This window comes from Scyliorhinus torazame, chromosome 4 (assembly GCF_047496885.1).
Source record: "Scyliorhinus torazame isolate Kashiwa2021f chromosome 4, sScyTor2.1, whole genome shotgun sequence".
In the NCBI taxonomy this organism is placed as follows: domain Eukaryota; kingdom Metazoa; phylum Chordata; class Chondrichthyes; order Carcharhiniformes; family Scyliorhinidae; genus Scyliorhinus; species Scyliorhinus torazame.
The window spans coordinates 209,813,190-209,830,953 of record NC_092710.1 but is presented as its reverse complement, the minus strand read 5'-3'; the positions used below and the strand labels follow the sequence as shown (position 1 = coordinate 209,830,953).

General features: G+C 49.3%; 1 protein-coding gene across 6 annotated transcripts in view; it reads left to right on the top strand.

The window, feature by feature from the left end:
* The window catches only part of lama2 (laminin, alpha 2), a 747,099-nt gene that overhangs the window by 213,139 nt on the left and 516,196 nt on the right, over positions 1-17,764 (top strand). For all 6 annotated transcript variants that reach the window (XM_072499223.1, XM_072499224.1, XM_072499222.1 and 3 more), the window contains exons 2-3: positions 1,091-1,261; positions 4,458-4,570. In XM_072499223.1, the coding sequence (XP_072355324.1) occupies positions 1,091-1,261; positions 4,458-4,570 (284 nt within the window). The remainder of the gene's footprint in view (positions 1-1,090; positions 1,262-4,457; positions 4,571-17,764) is intronic.

Sequence of the window (17,764 nt, the reverse complement as noted above, 5' to 3'; positions counted from 1 at the left end):
TCCGACATCCCAAATACGGCATCCCAGGGGCCCGGGTCCAGTTTCACGTGCGCCACTTTAGAAATAACCCTAAAAACCTCCTTCCAGTAATCCTCTAGATTTGGACAGGACCAAAACATATGAACGTGATTAGCGGGACGCCCCCCGCAACGTTCACACACATCTTCTACTCCTTCAAAGAATCGGCTTATCCTCGCCCTCGTGAGGTGCGCTCTATTTACCACCTTCAGCTGTATCAGCCCCAACCTCATGCACGAGATGGAGGTGTTCACTCTCCGGAGCACCTCACACCAGAACCCGTCCTCGATATCCTCTCCCAGCTCTTCCTCCCACTTTGCTTTGATCCCTTCCAGTAGTGCCTTCTCCTCTTTCAAAATAGCTCCGTAAACCGCCGACACTACCCCCTTCTTCCCCAGCGTTTTATCACTGTGGGGCAGCCAGATTTCTGGCTGGTGCAGTGCAGACGAACATTTTGGTCGGGTGGGTGGGTGGCAGGTAATCATTCCTCTTGAAAAATCCACCCCTATGGAATATTTCAGAAAGCAATATTGGCATAGATTATCATAGAATTTACAGTGCAGAAGGAGGCCATTCAGCCCATCGAGTCTGCACCGGCTCTTGGAAAGAGCACCCTACCCAATTACAAAACATAGCTTGCCAATCATATAATACAACTGTCATCAAGACGAAATGGAAATAATGGGTGAGATTTTCCCGTCGTGTCAGCCCTAAGTCCGAAAACTCCCACCTGAGGTCAACGGACCGTCAAACTTTCCATCCCTCCCTTGACGAATGCCATGGGTCGGGTCCAGAAAATTCCCCAAATATATATTTGTGTGCAAAGCAAGTATATAAAAAATAACGGTTCAATATCATACACCTTAAAAGTATAAAAGATAATATCTAAATATGCTGAACAATTTCCTGCATATTGTATCTAATCCTTTGAAACAGAAGCAATATTGTAACAAAATGTGTAACGTTATGAAGAGAGTATTGCTTATCTTTGAAATTTCCCCTTCAGTTGTAGTGAATGAAAAGTCAGTCCTGAGAAGCTGCCTTTTAACGCAATTGATTTTGTTCTTTTCAGGGTTGTTTCCAGCTGTGTTAAATCTTGCCACCATGGCTGAAATCAGTACCAATGCCACCTGTGGTCAAGATGGGCCTGAAATGTATTGTAAACTGGTAGAACATGTTCCTGGACGACCATTTAGGAACCCACAGTGCAGAGTCTGCGACTTGAAAAGTAGAAATCCGAAGGGTATGTGACAGATTCTTCATGGAGACAGACGTCAAGGAATTGTTTATTTTTAAATTATTACTGTCTGGAATTTTTCCTGTTGAATGTACTTATGTTGTCTTCTGTAATTATTTGGAAGGGAGGGAGACTATGCTTGCTCTTTAACTTTCACATGGAGATTTGGCTGAAGAGTCGGATGTTAGCTTTTTTTCTTCTTCAAGAGACCGCTGAACTTTAATGACTTAGTTTGGATATTTTAATGAACTATTATTTTGCAACTATTATAGAGGTTCAAAATCTAAAATTGACCCATATAACAAAACTGGATCTGCAAATGATTCAGAGATGTTGCATTCAATTATATCTGATGGTTTTAATGTTGATTATGGTATTTTGGATCACAGTAGCATGTGTTCCCTCATTGTAATACAAGCATTTGAGTTTCCATTTTTTACTCTCTGTTTTAAAGAGCTTCTGGCTGCACTGTCGTCTTGTCTGTTGTCGGAAACTTCCAAAGAAAGGTGTCAGCAAACAGATTCTTTTTCAGTCACTTCTTGAACGTACTCCTGGTGGTAACCAGCACATTTAAATGATGTTATCAATTTATCCAACTTTAGACATGGTGATACCATTTCTAACCGTATCCCCGTCTGCGATAATGCAAATCCAATTTTACAATGACAAAAAGCCATTTTATTGACTTACTAGGTTCCATTGTAAAAGCTTCCTTTTCAGGTTTCCATAGTCCAACATGTAAAATGGCCCCATGAAAAATTCCCTGTGAGTGTGGACATGATACATTAGGCCTTAATCTTTCCCTCTCTGCGATCTCAGAATCCTCCGTAAACACCTGCCCTCCATTGTTCAGCTCCGTGACACTGCCCTTGCTTGGTTTCAACCCTACTTATCTAATTGTAACCAGAACATCTCTAGTAATGGCTTCTCCTGCCAATCTCACAATATATCACTTCTAGGGTTCCTCCGGATCCTCTCCGTCAAGGATTATTTTTCTTCATCATCTATATGTTTGTAACATAGGAACAGGGGTCGGCCATTCAGCCTCATGAGCCTCTTCTGCCATTCAGTGAGGTCATTGCTGATCTGCCACCTGGCTCCATAAATCAGCCTTTGTCTGGTATCACTTATTTTGCAGTAACTTTATTGCCGTGTAAATGTAAGTCTACTTGTGACACTAATAAAATGATTACTATTGTTATAATACATTTAGTTCACAAATGTCTGTCACTCTCAGATTCAAAATCAACAATTGAAGCAGTATCAAATGCTATTTGTAGAAGAGAGTTCCAAATTTAAGTTATCATTTTGGGTGTTGAAGTACTTCCTCATCTAATTTATTAGACGATGCCCACTCACCCAAGACTCCTCGACCCATGGAAATAGTTTCTCCAGATCAACCTTATCTGTTGTGGTTAATGTCATGACAGCTTTTGATTAAATCACTGCTAATCTTCTACATTGTAGGGACTTCCGGTGACGGCGGGTGGGAAGCAGCCACACACTGGAGGGCTCCTGCTCGAGAATAGAAATTTCAGAGTTTTAACGCCTGGTCCCGGGGGCAACGGAGGCTGAAAAGGTTGGAAGAAGGCACAGGAAGGAGAAATGTCCCAAGTTTGGGAGAAAAACGGCCGTGAAAAAAGGGGTTAATGCTTTTGAGTGAGTGAAAAAGTCAGCGCAGGAACTGTAAGGAAAGCGGAGGCTGGAGCACCAGGGGAGGCCACATCACTCACAGCAGAAGAAATGACCAAGGTAATGGCTGTGGAACTTGAAAAACAGTTTATAAAACACATGGAAGCGATGACGAAGGAGATGGGGGCTGTATTGAAAGTGCTGGTGGAGGAGGCGATTGCCCCGGTGAGGGCAGCGGTATCAAGCGCAGCGGCGGAGGTGCGGGAGCAAGGTGAGACACCGAAGGAAGTGGAAGAGGCATTGTCGCAACACAGTGATCAACTCACTTCGATGGGGAAGGAATTGCGGAGGGTGATAGAGACCAACAAGGGTCTGCGAGCCAAAATGGAAGACCTGGAAAACAGATCTAGGCGACAGAATCTGAAGATTGTGGGTCTGCCCGAAGGGGTGGAAGGCCCGAGGCCGACGGAGTATTTTGCCACAATGTTGGCGAAGCTGTTGGGGAAGGGGTATGATCCCTTCCGATATGAACTGGATCGGGCTCATCGGTCATGGAGGCCTATACCAAAGGCGAGTGAGCCCCCAAGAGTAGTAACTCTATGTTTCCGTAGGTATAGCGTGAAGGAGAAAGTCCTGTGCTGGGTAAAACAGAATCGGGTGGTGCAGTGGGCTGGGGCTGGTATACGCAAATACCAGTACTTTACGGTGGAGCTGGAAAGGAGGCGGGCTTCTTTTAGCCGGGTGAAGAAGGCACTGTATATCAGCAAGGTGCAGTGCGGCATAGTATATCCAGCTAAGTTGAGGGTGACCTACAAATCCAAGGACTTTTATTTTGGGACAGTGGAAGCAGCGGATGAGTTCGCGAAGGCAGAAGGACTGTGGCAGAATTGAGAAATGGTCATGTACCGAAGTAGCCTCATGTAACTTTATTTTTTCACTGCGTGTTGGTGTATGTACTAAATGAGTCGACGCTGTATATATTTGGACAAGGGAAGAGATGGGACTATCATTTGCAATGATGGATCTTTGGGGCTTGGGTGTGTATGCGGGGGTTGTGTGCTAAAGGGGATTTCTTTGTTTTCCTGGATTGGGCAAGGGGGAGGGAGACCCGGGCGGGGGCCTCCACGCTGGCCGGTTTAAGCTGGCCAGTGAACAGGAGTGAGGTGGGAGGAGGGGCTGCGGCCATCGGAGCCTGGTAGAACAGGTTTCAGTGAGCCTAGCCGAGGTGAAAAGTTAGGGGAAGGAACCGAGGTTGGGGGGGAGGAATTTACAAGAGGAAGTGGAGGGGAGGAATCTGGGAGGGGGAGTGGGGGAGGGGGTGGTGTCTACAATTCATGGGTGTCATTCACGGTACTCTTTCGGGGATTGGATGGTATTGAACATTAGGGGGGGGCGGTTGGGGGGTGGACCGTATATGTCAATACATATTCCAGAATTTCGTTAACCTTTGATTAATTTCTGCACCTGTTCATGCCGTTTTAATAAGCTTTACAAGGCCATATATAAAATAAACCTTTTTTAAACTCATATTTTATACAATTTTTGAGTTTCATCCCAATTTCCTTTACAGAACGACATTCAATAACAAATGCAATTGATGGCACGAACAGATGGTGGCAAAGCCCCAGCATTCAAAATGGAATGGTATACCATCATGTGACCATCACTCTCGACTTAAAACAGGTAATTAACATGATAGCGTGATAACCTTCGGCTGCTTGTCATTTCAATTCGCTATCTTGCTCTCTTCGTATTTCTGTCCTTGGCCTGCTCCAAATTTCTGGTGAAGCTAGAGGTGTTGTGCTCTGGTGCTTGACTGGTAGGAATAAGTGCACTATAGAATGTATGGTTCGTTACTAGTTAAAGTTTTATTGTTCATCAATTATGTGGGCTAGATAACCAGAAGAATATTATCAAGTTTATCAAAAACTACTAACTATTATAAATAACCTAAGAGCTACTGCAAATTGTGCCTATCCACTATGAGGACTGCCCCCAGACTCCCCGAGGTAACCCACCCCCACGCTGCTCGGTATTGTTTCTACTTAGGCAAATGAAGCAAGCAAAACAGTGTCACGTGGTTGTTCTCTACTGTCACCTACTGGTTGGAGGTCTTGTCTATCGCTATAAGCATGATTGCTTATGCATATCATCATAGAGGAACAGCATGTCATCTTATCATGAGGCAATTTCCAGCCTTCTGGACTCAACATTGAGTTCAGCAAAGTCAGATTGTAAACTCTTGTCCGTCACATTGACTCTTCTTTTGCCAAGTGCCAGTGTGTATCTTTTTTAAAACTTCAGACTGAGCTAACATTTATTTGGCTGTCAACACCTACTCTGGATCTATGCTTTGCTTCTTCACTGCAACCATTACCATTCCCTTTGCCTTTTGTTCCATGGAATCCTTGTTCTTTAATCTTCCCCCATCCTCTAACCGATCTGCGACCTTCCCTTTTGTTCCACCCCGTCCTAACACCCTTTTTTAAACCAAATAAAAACATCCCACTACCTCTCCAGCTCTGAAGAAGAGTCACATTGAACTGGGAATGTTAACTCTGTTTCTCTCTCCACAGATGCTGTCAGACCTGCTGAGTTTTTACAACATTCCCTGTTTTTATCTGATTTCCAGCATCTGCAGTTTTTTGATTTTATTTAACTAACATGATCATCAATTATATAGGGTATTTATATTGAAAGCCTAGATAAAGGGTAGATTATACAGACTAATTTGTAATTAATACAGAGCACAGTACGGCAGATGTTGGAAATTTGAATTAAAAACAAAGTTTTGTAAATATTCTGATATGTCTGCAGGCTCTTTGGAGAGAAAAACAAAGTTAATGGGTGAATTTGGCAGATACAGCTGGAAAGCCAGGGAAACCCTATTGCAGCCATTTTCAAAAGCCTTGATGCAATTCAATGGCCATCCGCTAAACGGCTGGTTGTCGGAGCTCTTAGTCAAATTCCACCTCTAGGAGCTGTTATCCAAGTGAAATGCCAGTGGCTCTTCAGTCTCAGAACCATAGCCGGGAGTGCTAGCCACTAATTGAAAGCCTAGATAAAGGGTAGATTATACAGACTAATTTGTAATTAATACAGAGCACAGTACGGCAGATGTTGGAAATTTGAATTAAAAACAAAGTTTTGTAAATATTCTGATATGTCTGCAGGCTCTTTGGAGAGAAAAACAAAGTTAATGGGTGGATTTGGCAGATACAGCTGGAAAGCCAGGGAAACCCTATTGCAGCCATTTTCAAAAGCCTTGATGCAATTCAATGGCCATCCGCTAAACGGCTGGTTGTCGGAGCTCTTAGTCAAATTCCACCTCTAGGAGCTGTTATCCAAGTGAAATGCCAGTGGCTCTTCAGTCTCAGAACCATAGCCGGGAGTGCTAGCCACTAATGGGACCTAGACAATGTCCAGATTTAGGCTGACAAGTGGCAAGTAACATTCGCATCACACAAGTGCCAGGCGATCATTATCTCCAACAAGAGAGAATCTAACCTTCGTCCCGTGACATTCACATTGCTGAATCCTTCACTCTCAACATGCTGGGAGTTATCAGTGATCAAAAACTGAGCTGGGCTAGCCATATAAATACTGTGGCCACAAGAGCAGGTGAGAAACTGGGATTTCTGTGGAGAGTAATTTATTTCAGGGCTCCCCAAAACCTGTCCACCACGCATAAGGCACAAATCAGGTGGCACTGTGGTGCAGTGGTTAGCACTGCTGCCTCATCTTGACTCCAAACTGACCTTACAATCACATTCACTTAATCATGAAAACTTCTTACTTCTACCTCCTTAACAACACCCAATTTCGACCCCCCGCTCAGCTCATTTGCTGGTGCAGCCATCATATATGACCTTGGACTTGACAATAATTCCAATGCTTTCCTGGCTTTGTATGTTCCACCTTCTATAAATATATGCTCATCCAAAACTCTGCTGCCTGCATCTTAATTTGCTCCAAGTCCCATTCACCTCATTTCCCTGTGCTTGGTGTCCTACATTAGTTTCCAATTCAACAGCGCCTCAATTTTAAAATCCTAATCCATGTTTTCCCGCTCCCTAAATCTGTACCTACTGCAGCCATGTAAGCTTTTGCGCTCCCTCACGGCCTCTCCATCTCTCTTTCTCTTTTTTTTTAAGATGCCCCTCAAAACTGACCAACTCTGGTCACATGACCTGGTATCTTTTTTGCTCAGTGTCAAAAATGCTGTAATTGATGTTGTCCTTACTAAACACCTAGGTACATTTTTAAAATGTTAAATATTCTATATAAATGCAAGTGGTCATATTTCAGCAGCTAGTGATCAATTAGGTGCAAGGAATGCAAAATATAGAGAAATTACACAGTTGCGTAAGCTAAGTTAATTTAGCCTTTCCCACAATAATAGACAAGGGGTGAGATCCAACTAAAGAAAATCAGAGTCCGATCTGGGCAGGACTGGGCAGATGACACTGCCAGGGTGCCTGGGTGGCACCACCAGTGCCAGGGTGCCACCCTGCCCAGAGGCCGACCATCTGGGGCATCTGATTGACTGGGAGACCCCCCTCCCCCTCCTAGTGCCACCCCACCTGGTCCCTGTAACAACCTTCGGGAATCCGGAGGGATGCGGCTGGTAAATCGCCCCCTAGTTTGATGTTTTAATTCAGTTGTGGTGTGCTCATCACTGAAATAAACCCCAGGTTAAAAAGTGCAATGTCGCATTAAGGTAGGTTAAGCAACTGTAATTTCAAGGACACAATTTTCTCTCTCACACTAAGCCAACGTGAAAATTACTGACATCTGGAAAGCAGGCCCTTTGGTCTTCACATAGCACATTAGCAACACTTAGCCCAGCATGTATCTATGCAAGTCCAGGGCTGGGTATGCAGCACAATATGTTCAGGGAATGATTTTACTCTTGTGACTGCCCCATTTTTGGTGACTTGCCATCGGAAGTCAGTCGATATTAACTTTGATGTAAGCCTCAAATGGCCAGTTCTCCATCTCAAAACTGGCAATGCCCAAATAAACATATTTAAATGAGAATCCTTTGTCGTTTTTCAGGACCTGACAGCTATTTTCGTGCCAATCAGCACTGCCGCTTCCACAACCTGTCGACAAATAGTGAGCACTGCAGTGTGAGAGGTGTTACCCTTATGTAGATTTCTGTCAACATTTTTCACAATTACCTTCATCGTCAGCTCAAAAAAAAATCACTTCTTTACTGCTGGTTGTAGCTAGACAGCGTCCACAAAGTTTAATGGAATACCAGCAGCTTTATTTTTTGGAGGGAAATTGGCATATTTGCTGTTCCGTTCTGCATAGAAGGAGAGAGCAACAGTAACAGGTGGAAGAATCATGTGGGATTTCAAATGCTGGGCGTCCACAGAGGAGAGCTTGCAGAGTTACAAATCTCAACTTTACAGAGAGATGGTACATAAGAGACGATGCTTCCCCCAGTTGACTTTTACAGAACTTCCTGGTATGGAATTCCCAGTTGCAGTGTAGGTATTGAGGGGTCGGTTCTCGAGTCCTATGATGTCAGATCAGGGGTTGTAAAATTAGGAACCATGCCATGAACACCATTCTGGTGCCAACCCACCCGCCCCTGCTCTAACCTCACCAATGGTGAGCAAGGTGTCAGGAGGCCTGCATGCTGGTGGGCCAACCAAGGCCATTTATTGAGCACTTGAGAGCTCTTGTTACGTCGCAATTTTACATCTGATATGAGAGGCCCACGCCAACCGTGCAATCCGGATGTTGCACTGATCAGGCTGGTTGCCAGTCAAAGGCGAGGGTGCCCCCTGTGCTCATCAGAACTACCCATCCCATTTATTCCCAGCCCTGCATTTCCCCACCCCAGTGTCCTTTACCCTCCCACAGAGTTACCGCCGACTTAGTTCACAGTCTGAGCTCCATCTTACATACCTTCTTCAAGACTGGCTGCAGCCTCAGCAATGGCCACTGAACCCTTTCATACTGCTGGGACCAGAGAGCCTCTGGTCAATCTGTTGGAGTTGGGACTTTCCTTCCCTGACTCCAGAAGAGCAGGCCAAGTGGAAGCAGGCTCGTTTCTGACTGCTACATTGGGATTGGGGGAGTGGCTACCCCCTTAAAATCCAGCCCCAATAATCCTCCACTTTTTTGCCTTAGTTTGTTCAAACTGTAGCAAATATATCAACAGAATCAATTAGTCCACAAATCATACTTTCATTTGAACAAGTGGCTGATACTGTGTTCTCTAAAATGAACAATTCAATCACAGTCTCGATAGAAACAGGAGAACAGGTGGGAGTTTGCACAGATAACAGGGCGGAATTCTCAGTTGGCTGATGCCAGAATCGCGAAACACGATTGCGCGGTCAATCGAGTTTGACCCAAAACTGTGGCGGGTGCCAGGTTCACGGCAAATTCTCCTGTGTCTTGACAGTGGCATGTACAGTAAATGCTGTTGGCATATCATTAGCGGGCCTGACACGGTATTCTCTGGGGTCTCCGCAATTCTGCGCCTCCCCGGGGGAATTCCCGATGGCAAGAATTTCAAGAATTGTGAAACAGGTGCCGTGGCTGCTGAGGGAGAGAGCGGGAGGTACAGAAAGTGTCCAACATCATCAATATGTGCTGACCATTGAGCTGGTGGCCGGGGATTTCTGTCAGCGCCGAAGGGAGTAATAGGGATGGCCAGTGATGCATGACGAGACGAGAGTAGAGAGTAATCGAGGCTTTATTACACAGAGATGAGTGGCCTCCTACAGCTGCTGCCGAAATGGCTGCAGTTCGGAGAGCACACACATTTATACTCCGCCTACTGGGCGGAGCCAGCAGGCAGGGTTCTACCCCCCGTACCTGTAGTACAGAGGCCTTACCGTAATACCCTTGTATGCAGTGCAGTAAAAACAATATAATACAACAGTGGTGACGGCCACATTCACCCCCTCTTAAAAATGAGTCCAGCGGGGGGGGGGGGGGGGGGGGGGGGTGGAAAACTGTTTACACACAGGTTGTCATTAAAATTTCAGAGAAGTTTACAACTTTAGAAGGTCGGGCGCCTTGATCCATCGTTGAGAGCGCTGCAGTGCTGGTGGCGAGTCAGGCGTCGGCTTGGTCGTCGGTGACTCCGGGAGCATGTCGACATCCTCTTCATCCCTGGGTGGGACTAAGGGGACGACGGATTGTCCTGGAGTGGGGGCTGTGGTGGGGTGCGCTGGGGGGATGCAGGGTGGCTCCGGGGCCGAGGGGGGGGGCGTGTGGGGACCCAGCTGGTGCCAGGTCCCTGAGGGATCTGTGTCTTGTCGGCCGTGGGGGTACGCTACGTAGGCGTACTGCGGGTTTGCGTGGAGTAGCTGTACCCTCTCAACCAACGGGTCCGCCTTGTGGAGCACCACGTGCGTGCGGAGGAGAACGGGTCCTGGAGCTGCCAGCCACGTTGGGAGCGAAACCCTCCTTTTCGAAGGAGGATTGCCGAGTTTCGGAGGCATGGAGGGTGCGGGAAAAGAATGCCACGGCCCTGCCTGCCTGGTTGAGGGTGGCGGCCAGAGCGACGTCTGATGTATCGCTCTCAACTTGGAAGGGGAGCGTCTCGTCGACCGCGTGCATCGTGGCCTTGGTGATGTCGGCCTTGATACGGTTGAAAGCCTGGTGAGCCTCGGCCGTCAGTGGGAAACCGGTGGAGTGGATGAGTGGGCAGGCCCTGTCCGTATAGTTAGGGACCCACTGGGCGTAGTACGAAAAGAACCCCAGGCATCGTTTGAGGGCCTTGGGGCAGTGGGGAAGGGGGAGATCCATGAGGGGGCGCATGCGATTGGGGTCGGGCCCTAGAACTCCGTTCTGAACCACATAGCTGAGGATGGCTAATCGGTGGACTTCCTGGGGAAGGCAAAGAGACATTCATGGAAGGTTTCGTTAGTCGCCGTGCACAGGAGCGACCGAATGGAGTGAAGTGCGTTGGGGAGGACCTACTGCCAGCGGGAGGCCGAGAGATTTCTGGACCGTAGGGCCAGCTGGACGGCCTTCCAGACCGTCCCATTCTCCCGCTCAACCTGCCCGTTTCCCCGGGGGTTGTAGCTGGTCGTCCTGCTCGAGGCAATGCCCCCGTTGAGCAGGTACTTGCGCAGCTCTTCGCTCATGAATGAGGATCCCCGGTCGCTGTGGACCTAGGCGGGGAAACCGAACAAGCGAAGATGGTGTTGAGGGCTTTGATGACGGTGCCAGACGTCATATCGTGGCATGGGATGGCGAAGTGGAATCTGGAATATTCATCGACCACATTGAGAAAATACGTGTTGCGGTCGGTGGAGGGAAGGTGCCCTTTGAAGTCCACGCTGAGGCGTTCAAAGGGGCAGGAGGCCTTCACCAGGCGCGCACGGTCTGGCCGGTAGAAGTGCGGTTTGCACTCCACGCAGACCTGGCAGTCTCTGGTGACAGCACTGACTTCCTCGATGGAGTAGGACAGATTAATGAAGTGATAAAAGCGGGTGACCGCTGGGTGACGGAGATCGTCATGCAGGGTCCGGGGTCGGTCCACTTCTGCGCTGGCACATGTACCTCGGGGCAGGGCATCGGGGGCTCATTGAGCTTACCGGGGCGATACAAAATCTCGTAATTAAAGGTGGAGAGCTCGATCCTCCACCGCAAGATCTTATCATTTTTGATCTTACCCCTCGGTGTGTTAAACATGAAGGCAACCGACTGTTGGTCTGTGGGGAGAGTGAATCTCCTGCCGGCCAGGTAATGCCTCCAGTGCTGCACAGCTTCAACGATAGCTTGGGCCTCCTTTTCGAAGGAGGATTGCCGAATTTCGGAGGCATGGAGGGTGCGGGAAAAGAATGCCACGGGCCTGCATGCCTGGTTGAGGGTGGCGGCCAGAGCGATGTCTGATGCATCGCTCTCGACTTGGAAGGGGAGGGTCTCGTCGCCCGCGTGCATCGCGGCCTTGGCAATGTCGGCCTTGATGCGGTTGAAGGCCTGGTGAGCCTCGGCCATCAGTGGGAAACCGGTGGGGCAGATGAGTGGGCGGGCCTTGTCCGCAGAGTTAGGGACCCACTGGGCCTAGTACGAAAAGAACCCCAGGCATAGTTTGAGGGCCTTGGGGCAGTGGGGAAGGGGGAGATCCATGAGGGGGCGCATGCGATCGGGGTCGGGCCCTCGATCTCCGTTCTGAACCACATAGCTGAGGATGGCTAATCAGTTTGTGCTGAACACACACTTCTCCTTGTTGTAGGTTAGGTTGAGGAGTTTGGCGGTGTGGAGAAATTTGGCAAGGTTAGTGTCGTGGTCCTGCTGGTCGTGGCCGCAGATGGTGACGTTATCCAGGTACGGGAAAGTGGCCCGCAGTCCGTACCGGTCACCCATTCGGTCTAGCTCCCGTTGGAAGACCGAGACCCAGTTCATGAGGCCGAAGGGGACACTAAGGAAATGGTAAAGGCGCCGTCTGCTACAAACGCGGTGTACAGGCGGTCCGCATTGCGAATAGGAAGCTGGTGGTGGGCAGATTTCAGGTCCACTGTAGAGAAGACCCGGTACTGTGCAATCTGATTGACCATATCAGATATGCGTGGGAGGGGGTACACGTCGAGCTGCGTGTACCGATTGATGGTCTGACTGTAGTCAACGACCATCCTGTTTTTCTTCCCCGTTTTCACCACTACCACTTGGGCTCTCCAGGGGCTGATGCTGGCCTCGATGATAACTTCCCGCAGCAGCCGCTGGACCTCGGACCTGATGAAGGACCTGTCCTGGGCACTGTACTGTTTGCTCCTGGTGGCTTCGGGTTTGCAATCCGGGGTGAGGCTTGCAAACAGAGAAGGCGGTTCGACCTTAAGGGTCATGAGGCCGCGTATAGTAAGGGGTGGTCGGGGCACGCCAAATTTCAGGGTTAGGCTCTGGAGGTTGCACTGGAAGTCCAGGCCGAGTAGCAAGGCAGCGCAGAGGTTGGGGAGGACGTAGAGCCGGAACCCGCTGAAGTCTAAGCCCTGGATGCTGAGGGTGGCGATGCAGTACCCCCGGACCGCCACGGAGTGGGATCCGGAGGCCAGGGAGATTCTTTGGTTCATGGGGTGTACCGGGAGGGAGCAGCGCCTTACCGTATCAGGGTGGATGAAGCTCTCAGTGCTCCAGGAGTCCAGAAGGCAGGATATCTCATGCCCGTCGACCTTCACCTTTGTCGACACGGTCGCGAGGTTGTGCGGTCGGGACTGGTCGATCGTGACGGAGGCGAGATGCGGCTGGTTGGCGGCGGTTGCAGGCGATGAGCGGCCCGATGAGGTGCCTGACGGGCAGGGGTCCGAAGGCGGGGAAGATGGTGGCGCCCATGGGCCGCATGTGTCCTGAGGCAGGCAAGATGGCGCCGCCCTCGGGCCGCACGTGTCCTGGGGCAGGCAAAATGGTTCCAACCATGGGTTGTGAGGCAAGCAAGATGGCGGCACCCATGGGCCGCACGTGTTGTGAGGGGAACAAGATGGCGGCGCCCATGGGCCACACGTGGTCTGAGGCGAGGAAGATGGCGGCACCCACTGGTGGTGGGTGCAGGGACAATAGCGGCGATTGAGCGGGCCTGGCACACTGCAGCTAAATGTCCTTTCTTGCTGCAGGCCTTGAAGAGTGCGCTCCCCGCCGGTCAGTGCTGCCGGGGGTGTTTTGTCTGTCCGCAGAAGTAGCACTTGGGTTCCCCGGGGTTGGTTGGCTGCCGTGCGGCGCAGGCATGGGGTTGGCTGGGGATGGTCGCTGATGTGGTCCACGATGGTGTGGCTGCTGGCGGGGTCCACGATGCCCAGGAGGGGTGGGCCGTGCGGTTCGGGGCATACACCTGTACATTGCGTGAAGCGACTGTGAGCGAGAGCGCTGGTTTCTTGGTCGCCGCGAGGTCAAGCATAGCGCCTTCTAAGAGGCGCTGGCAGATGTAGGCCGACCCTATGCCTACTGTTCGGCGGCCGAAAAGACCTGGCAATCACAGTCTCTCACCAGGGCGAGCAGGGCACGCCAGAAATCTTCCACAGACTCACCGGGAAGTTGGTGCGCGTGGACAGGAGGTGCCTGGCATAGCACGCTGCTGACTGCCCACTGTGAATGTAGCACCACTTGTCGTATGGTACCTCCCCTGGCCTCAACCAACCCATCAACAGGATGGGGGCGCTCCAGCGCAACCAGTATCATTGTGTTGGCTGGGATGAGTGTGTGTGGGGAGTAAAGTGCTAATATGCAGCTGCAGTTTGTCAGCTTCTCGAGTGCCAATCGCGACCCTGGCGAATCTGACACCATTTTCCATTGGAATCAATCTTGTTCCATGTGGTGCCAGTGGTCGGTGAATTGGTCCAGGTGCAGCGCCAGTTTTGTTGTCAGAGAACTCCACCAATCCTGCCCCGGCGTCAACACTAGTCTCGGGAACGGAGAATATGGCCGCAGGCATTTTCCAAGCCCAAGTCAATTGAAATACACACAGGTCACCACACAGGTGAACCAAGTGCTTTTATGTATTGTAATGGCTTCTATTCCATTAAAGTACAACTGTTGATACTATCAGGGAGACCTGTACTCATGGCAGCCGTAATGAAGCTAATTCAATCTGCAACCCCTGCTATTTGCCCCTGCAAAGCAAGTGGAAGGGTGGTAGCAGAACCTTTTATCTAGTTATCAGAATTGTTTTACGTTTTTAGATATCCTTTGCTGGTTTCTGAAATTTTCCCAATCTTCTGGCTTATTCCTAATCCTCACAGCATTGTACACCTATTTTTTCACTTTGATACCAGCCTTAACTTCCTTAGTTAGCCATAGGTGATGCATTCTTCGTGTATAGTCTTTCTATATCATGAAATATACCTTTGTTGAGATTTATGAAATAGCCTTGAATGTCTGCCACGATTTCTCTACCAACTTAGTGCGGAACCTACTTTCTCAGCCTATTTTAACCAACTCTGTATTCATTCTTTTGTAATTGCTTTCATTTATGCTCAAGATATTGGGTGGGATTCTCCGTTGGCTGACACCAAAATCGCGAAACACAATTGGGCGGAGAATAGGTACCAACAACAAAATCGCAGCGGGCGCCGATTGGATGCCAATCACAGTTCTTCATCACCTCCACAGTGGCGTCAATGCTGTCTGGAACACACGTACCGTAAACACCGTTTGAATGTCATTAGCCGTCCCAACCAAGTTTTCTTCGGGGACTCTGTGATTCTCTGCATCAGATGAGCAGAGTTCCTGATGGCGTGGTTTACTTGTGCTTTTAAAAATCGTGAAACCAGCTGATGACGGAGGGAGAGGAGGTAGGAGACAGAGCGATGCGACCGTGGCCTGCAGGGCCGACACTGGCTGGTGTGGCAGGGGGCCCTGCCGGGCCGGGATGGGGAGGGGGAGTGGTTGTCGGGGGAACGGGCCGAGTGGGCGGCGTGATCCCTCACGGGACTGGGGCGGCGTCCAGGCACGGACCGTCATTGCCACGGCCTGCAAGGCAGCCATTTTGTGGCACACCCACTGACCTTGGCCCCTGGGATTCTGCAGAGTGACATCGGTAATATGGGTGTCCCCTCCCCTCCACACCCCATCCTCCGCCATACTCCGTACCACCCAACTGAACGCCACCCTCCTTGCTGCCATCTTGTTGGCTGGGATGGTGTGTGTGGGGAGTGAAGTGTGTGTATGCGGCTGCAGCTTGTCAGCCTCCTGAGTGTCAATCACAAAACCGGTGAATCCTGCACCATTTCTCATTGGAATTGATTGTGTTCCACGTGGCGCCAGTACTAGTCCCTCAACAGACACTGAATCAGTCCAGGTGTGGCGAAAGTTTTGCTGTCGTGGAACTGCACGAATTGTGTGCTGGCGTCAACACATAGTCTCATAAATGGAGAATCCATCCCATTGTTTTGGACCATAAGTCATAGGAGCAGAATTATGCCATTCGGACCCTTCGAGTCTGCTCCGCCATTCAAATATGCCTTTTTCGTCACTCTATTAAACTGCTCTTCTGCCTTCAGAGATCTACGGACAAACACACCAAGGCCCGTTTGTTCCTGAGAATTCCCCAGTGTGGTGCCATTCATTGAATACTTCCTTGGCACATTACTCCTTCCAAAGTGTATCACCTCACACTTTTCAGGGTTGAATTCCATCTGCCACCTTTCTTCCCACTTGACTATTCCGACTATATCTTCCTGTAACCCAAGACTCTCAATCTCACTGCGAACCACCCAGCCAATCTTTGTGTCATCCGCAAACGTACTGAACTTACCTCCCACACAGTCATCTATGATATTTGTATAAATGACAAACAATAGGGGACCCAGCACAGATCCCTATGGTATGCCACTGGACCCTGGTTTCCAGTCACTAAAGCAGCCGTCTGTCATCATTCTGTGTCTCCTACAGCTAAGCGAATTTTGAATCCACCTTATCAAGTTACCTGGTATCCCATGTGCATTTGCCTTTTCAGTCTCCCATGTGGGACCTTGTCAAAGACTTTGCTGAAATCCATGTAAACTACATCAACTGCACTATACTCATTTACACACCTGGTCACATGCTCAAAATGGTCAATCAAATTTGTTAGGCATGACCTCCCTCTGACAAATTCATGCTGACTATTCCTGATCAAACCTTGCTTCTCCAAGATGGTGCGACACGGTAGCACAGTGATTAGCACTGTTGTTTCACAGCTCCAGGGTCCGAGGTTCGATTCCCGGCTTGGGCCACAATCTGTGTGGAGTCTGCACGTTCTCCCTATGTCTGCGTGGGTCTCCTCTGGGTGCTCCGGTTTCCTCCCACAAGTCCCGAAAGAAGTGCTGTTAGGTGAATTGGACATTCTGAATTCTTCCTCCGTGTAGCCCAACAGGTGCTGGAATGTGCCAACTAGGGGCTTTTCACAGTAACTTCATTGCAGTGTTAATGTAAGCCTACTTGTGACAATAAAGATTATGAAAAAAAAGAAGTGGAGATAGATTCTCTCCTTCAGACTTTTCTCCAATAGTTTCCCTGCCACTGACTCACTGCTTTAGAGTTCCCTGGCTTATCTTTACAACCTATCTTAAATAGTGGAACCACATTAGTTATTCTCCAGTCCTCTGGCACTTCTCCGAGGCCAGAGAGGAATTAAAAACTTGAATCAGAGCCCCTGCAATCTCCTCCCTCGCTTCCCACAGCACCCTGGGACACAATTCACCCAGACCTGGAGATTTGTCCACCTTTTAAGCCTGCCAACACTTCCAATACCTGGGGCGTCATTCTCCAACCGCCCGCCGGGTCGGAGAATCGCCGAGGGCTGGCGTGAATCTCGCCCCCGCCGGTTGCCGAAGTCTCCGGCACCGGAGATTCGGCGGGGGCGGGAATCACGCCGCGCCGGTTGGCGGGCCCCCCCGCTCGATTCTCCGGCCCGGATGGGCCGAAGTCCCGCCGATAAATTGCCTGTCCCGCCGGCGTGGATATAGTTATAGAATATCTTTGGATTTTCCATACTTTTACCAGCCAGAGCTTTCTCCTATCTCCTCTTTGCTCTCCTAATTGCTTTCTTTAACTCCATCCTGCACTTTCTGTACTAATGCCTCCGTTGCTTTGCTCCTCTTTTCCTTATCTCGTATCCTGAATGTCTCTGGTTATCCATGGTTCTATGGGCCTGTTACCTTAGAGGGAACATGTATGGCCCATACCCTCCCCATTTCTTTTTTGACAGCGCCCCTGCCACTAGTCTTCTGTAGATTTCTCCACAAGTCACTCTTTCCAGTCTACCGTGGACAGATCCTGCCTTATTTTACTAAAATCCGCTCTCCCCCAATCCACAACCTTTTTTTGCAACTTGTCCATTTCTTTGTCCATAACAAAATTAAATTGCATCATGTTGTGGTCACCAAAATGTTCCCCCACCAACACATCAACCATTTATCTGTTTTCATTCCC